This window comes from Esox lucius, chromosome 5 (assembly GCF_011004845.1).
Source record: "Esox lucius isolate fEsoLuc1 chromosome 5, fEsoLuc1.pri, whole genome shotgun sequence".
NCBI lineage: Eukaryota > Metazoa > Chordata > Actinopteri > Esociformes > Esocidae > Esox > Esox lucius.
Genome location: NC_047573.1, coordinates 12,424,419 through 12,430,383, shown reverse-complemented (window position 1 = coordinate 12,430,383; position 5,965 = coordinate 12,424,419). Strand labels below are relative to the sequence as shown.

Sequence of the window (5,965 nt, the reverse complement as noted above, 5' to 3'; positions counted from 1 at the left end):
TTAAGCAAAAACGTTACTAAGAATAGGAATGACCAGACAAACTGTCTGATGAACTGTCTGATGAACTGTCTACAATAATAGAGCTGTTACATATACTTCTTCTTCTTTCATTCACATGTGTTTCCTGTTTTCCATGTACTGTATGTTGCTGAGTAGAAAAAGGTCAGAGACAGGGCAACCCCAGGTGTTACATTAAAACTGTTTTAGCACAGGGTGGGAAATAGTAAAATAGGACAGGGCAGGACAAGGAAGTATTCAGATTTGTCTACTGACAAGTATAAAATGTATGTGTTTTTTCAATTGTATCAGAATTCTCTGAATAAACGCTTAAGACCAGTTTACTGTTTTTAGTGTTTCGTTGGGTTCGGTTCAGTTTCTAAATAATTATATTTAGTGAATCAGAGCCTCTGATTAGTGTTCTTGAACTGACAGAAATGGTATGTGCCTCACCAATATTTTACATATAAAAACGTCACTGTACGTTACATGTTCGCCTCTACATTAACACTTTCATCACTATTATTTCGAAGCTTTTTAAACAAGCGTTTAGGGAGCCATATAGCCTGTTATAAAAGTTACAAAACCAAGATGACCGGAATGCCCATCAATGTTATGTAGTACACTGCAACACCAAGTGGTTCAGTTGAATCCTGGTACAGACTGAAATGCTAACAGTATGGGTAACTGCTTTCAACAGGATGAGGTAAGAATAAAAACCATTGATGAAATAAACCTGATCTTTCATTGTAGTCTTTTCGTAAACTTTTGCCTAGTTAGTTAGCATTTGTGAGATATTTATTTTGTATCCTTGACATAAGTAGACATTGTGATGTGTTGCCTTCAATGAAATGCAATAACTTTATTCATTTGGAGCTGTTTTTTAGTTTTCGATTTTTATCTAACTTTGCCGAATATGTTCAATTATTTATTTTCCCTAAAGATACTTTTTTAGTTGTCCGTTTTTGATGGCTGATTTATTCTGGTGGATGTTAGGCAAGGATTCCGGAACGGAGCACAGAGAAATGTTTTAGTTGGCTGGTAAAGGGGCGCTAAAACGTTGGTGCTCTACCATAAATTGATTTGTGGTGCTGCAGAGCTGTCCTTCTGGCCATCTCTGCAGTGAAACTTTGAAACTGTTAGAGTGGCCATTAGATTCTTGGTCACCTCCCTGACAACGTCCTTCTTGCCAGACTACGTAGTTTCGCTGGACAGACAGTTCCAAACGTTCAAAATGATGGTCCCCATCACATGCATTCTGTGTAGGTTGATCATCCTTGACATGCACTGTAATCCAGGACCTTACAGTATACACTGTTGACAGGTGTGTGCCTTTATAAATCAGGTCTTCTCAAGGATGAGCAAAGTACACAGAAAGCATATGAGCTCAATTTGGATTGTCATGGCAAAGGGTCTAAATACTTAGGTACATTAGATATTTTTCAATTTGAATAAATAGAAAACATACAACATGGGTAGAAACACAACAGCATGGGCATTTTATGTGCCTCACTGTATTTAGTGTAATTTCATATTTAGTGTATATTGATATTTTTGTTTTTATTTTATTTGTGATTGTGTGTTTTTTTGTAATCTTGCAATTGAATGCATTTAACCCGATTGTCAATGAGAATCAGTTCTCACATGACTTACCTGGTTAAATAATGGTTCAGTCAATGATGAGACACCTTGTGCTTGGTCAGGATCTAGGTATTGAGTCATATATCTCAGTAGCAGGAGTCAGGAGGAAGGGCTTGTCATCCTGATGACCTTTGTCACAATTGTTGATCCATAACCAGTAGCAACACTTCAAAGGCTTGGTGATAATATTGGTTTATTATTGTTTTCTTTCACAGTGCCTCTGTCAAAGCAGCTATGGAAGAAAAGCTAAAAGCACTTGATTGCCACTTTACATGGAGCATAAAGAAGACTGACATCAAGGACCTGGACCGCGTCCCAGAAAAACTCTTGGATCGGATCATGAAGTACGGCCCTTTGAAATACCACGCCACCTATTACAACTTACTAGCATTTCTGAGTCACTTGGATGGAAACAATACTAGTGCTCTTGATTATCTTCAGAAGGCTGAGAGTGCATTGAAAGATAGGCGGGATGACACAGAGTTACTGATGACCTATTCTAACTTTGCATGGGTTCACCATTACTCAGGGAACAGAGATAACGTGGAAGTCTACATTGGAAAGCTGGAAAATATAAATAAGGGTATTCCCAAGGCCTCTAAGATTCAAGGCAGCTTGCCTTCAGTACATGGTGAGAAAGGCTGGAGCCTTATCAGGCTTGGGGGCTTCTTTTACCAGAGGGCAAAAGAGAGCTTTCAGAAAGCACTAAAGGGGGAGCCAGACAATGTTTCCTTCAATGTGGGTTATGCCATAGTCCTGTACAGGCTGGAGGGCATGGTCAGGGAAAGAAAAGCGAGGTCAGCGGAAAGTCAAGCCACCAATCAGCTGAAGAAAGCCTTGTCTTTGGATCCTGATAACTCTGAGGTCATGGTCCTATTGGCACTGAAGCTTCAGCACAAAAATAAAGAGGAATCTATGAAACTCATCACAAAGGCCCTCAGACTGTCTCCTGATGTTCCTCATGTCATACGTTACGCAGCAAAATTCTTCAGATATGAGGACTCCATTAATGAGTCTCTACATCTTTTGGGAAAAGCTCTGGAGGTGTCTCCAAACTCCCACTTCCTCCATCACCAAATCGGCCTGTGTCACAAACAGCAACTTTACCAAATGTTCAAACAAAAGACCAAAGGGGGAAGTGGGGGGCAGATAAAAGCAAAGGTGGAGGCCTGCATTCGTCACTTTTCCAGAGCAGTGGAATTGAAGCCATCAAACATCCACGCAAAGGTGGACCTGGCGGAGGCTTACGGGAACAACTACCAGCTGGAGGACGCAATGAGAATTTTCATCAGCCTCCTAAAAGATAAATCCATCAGTGACTCTGAAAAGCAGCACTGCTACACCAGCTTTGGCGTGTTTCTGTTCTACAAGAAGAAAGACGAGCCCAGAGCTGTGGCAGAGTTTAAAAATGCCTACCAGATCCACATTGAGAGTTGGGACAGGAAAGAGGCTGGGACGAAACTGAAGCAGATAGCAGAGAGGTGGAAGGCTAACAAGAAGAAAATAGTTGAGGCCTCTGAAATTCTGGCATTCCTCACCACTGAAGACATGAAGGAGGGAAATTGTGAAGAACCAAAGAGAGTCATGGTGCACTCTTCACAAACAGATGACCTTTCAGATAGCCTACGAAAAGGCATGAAACTCAATTAATATTATTATTTTAATTATGTAAATTGATTATCAATAAACAAATGTTTAGGATGGAAGATCAAATTCACAAACCAAGTAGTTTATTCTTAAATTCAGTCATTTTAGGATACTGTGAGGCAAAAGCCTCCACCAAATGAAAAATCATAGTCAAAATTAACAACTTAGCCTGATAGTACTCATCACACTTATCCAGGACAGAGAAGAGAGAGCAATGAAAAAACATATACTTGGCGTGCCCAGCCCTGTACTTCTACCCCTGGCCACTCCACTGACCACCATGACACCTGGCAACCGAACATTCTGTACATTCTTGAGTTTGGCGGAGAGCAGGTTGCCAGGCATCTCGGACCCACGAAACATGGGATTGTGAGGACGGAAACTAAAAATCAACCACATAACTCTAGCAGCCTTAAAAGCTTGTGTATGTCGCTATATGTATAAAAACAGATCTGTTTATTACATTGGATTTTCTGTAAAATATTCCAAGTACTCGTTAAAAAGTATATTTTTTAGAAACATGTTATTATGAGTTTGGATGTGTCGCCCTTTCAGGAAAGTTCATTAGGTATCTTCACTAATTCCAGCTTATGTTGGTCAAACTGACATTAACATTGTGAAGAGATATAGTATTTGCTATTGTAACACTACAATTGGTCATATTTAGGAATGCTGCTTTAGCTTAATGCATTTTTATGTTTTTTGTTGTAAAGTGAAACAATAATTAAAAGTTTTCTGCAAGTTTCAAGTTATTTATCAAACAATAAATTGCTATTAGAGTTAGAATGTATAAATTTAGGAAACATGTTTTATGTCTTTGAATGTGTACCCATTTGGAAAGTTCAATATCTTCCATTTAACTTTTCTCGCTCAAATTGACATTAACATTGTGAAGGTATAATAAAACATTACCAACAATTGGATTAACTGTTGGCTTGTTTATATCACTGGTTCTTACTGCTTGGTTACAAAAGCCAACACTGCTTTAAGGCGAGCAACAGGAAATACATACTCTTTTGTGTATTTTAGTGTTTTCATGCATGCATTTTTACTGATATTGGTGGCACCATTGAACATTCAACAGCCTATCTAACAGTCTATCAATTTGTGCATCAATTTGCATTTGTTTTTGTTTTTAGTTTTACATGTAATGAATGCTAGCATAATTTGTTCAATTAGCCAAAATAGATGAGCCAGCTGGTTATACAGAACATGAAACAAAAGGCCATAGTGATGCTGCTAACTAGTACAGCAAACACAAAGTTGTCTTATTTTTGTTCCTGCAACTCTGGCTGAGAAGTAACAATCACAGAGAAATATTATGATCGACAGATGGTTTTCCAGTGCCATCAACTTTACAATAAATGAAACAAGTTAAGGAATGTCAGAAGGGAAATTATTAGTTTTTTACTGCACTGGGCCTTTAACAAAATTTATATTTTTTAACAGAGATATTAAAGATATTCAATATCCCCTCAGCCTTGTCGTTGCAAGAGCAATTGTCTGCCAAATGAGCTACAAAAGAATTCTAAACCAATTGCAGTTTGATAGAATAAACATACACACATACCATTAACGTTCTTGTGATGAAGTTAAGGACGATGAAGACTGATAAGAGTATGGGCTACCAATAATAATAATAATAACAGTGCCTCTGTGAAAGCAGACCTGGATGTACTTGGATCTGTAAATTCTTGGATCACTTTACATGCGGAACAGAAAAGGCTGCTGACATCAAGGAACAGCAAAGCCTTCCAGGAAAAACACCTGAATGCAGGATGAGGTTTAGCTCTCCAAACCATTCCACATATTTCAACTTAACTCTGTTTTCCATCTACAGGAAAAAAATACCAGTGCTCTTGACTATCTGTGCAAGTTTAAGAGAGGATGTAAAGACAGGTGGGATGAAACAGAGTTACTGGAAACATATATTCATTTTGCATGGGTTCACTAACACATTTGGAACATGGACAATGTGGATGTGCATGCTTTGGAATGGGGCATTACAAGAACCTCTAGGAAACACGGCTGCTAACCTTCAATATGTGTGAAAGATCTTGGAGGTTTCTAAAGATTGGGAGAAAGCTTACGGAAAGCACTTGAGGGGGAGCCACAATGATGTCCTCATGTGGGTTATACCGTAGTCCTGTACAGGTTGGAGGGCATAATCAGGGATAGGAGAATGAAGTAATGTCAAGACATCAATCAGCTGGAGAAGTTATTCTTCGTCCTGACAACTCTGAGGTTATGGGCCGTCAAGCCCTGAAATTTCAGAACAAAAATAAAGATGAATCAATTAAACTCGTACGTTAGGGGACACTCTCTCCTGGCATGACTGATATCATTCGTTACATGGCCTAGTATATCATTGATGATTTTGACCAAGCTTCTAAAAGATTGTCATAGCTGAAAATATCCCGTGGGCAGAGAAGTACCAGAACGCATAGCCCCGGTCATGGCAGAGATGTGGGAAGATATAGCCTAGCAGTGTCAGCGAAGGACGCAAATTGTTTCGGGGTATGCAGCAAGAATGTGCAAATTCATTGAACTATTATCGCTTTTAGTGGAGTGTTTGCAGTGCGAAGTTCTCTCAGGTTGGTGTATATACATTATTTTAAAAGGGCGACTTTTTACAGGTTAAATTCTTACTTTACGTCTCCATTTATTTGTTTATTAATCG

General features: G+C 38.9%; 1 protein-coding gene across 1 annotated transcript; it reads left to right on the top strand.

The window, feature by feature from the left end:
* Positions 1 to 691: 691 nt before the first annotated feature.
* LOC114839353 (interferon-induced protein with tetratricopeptide repeats 5-like) lies at positions 692 to 4,208 on the top strand. The gene is made up of 2 exons (XM_029120035.2): positions 692 to 703; positions 1,854 to 4,208. The coding sequence occupies exons 1-2, from the start codon at positions 699 to 701 to the stop codon at positions 3,286 to 3,288; spliced, it is 1,440 nt and encodes a 479-aa protein (XP_028975868.2). The 5' UTR covers positions 692 to 698; the 3' UTR covers positions 3,289 to 4,208.
* Positions 4,209 to 5,965: the final 1,757 nt, after the last annotated feature.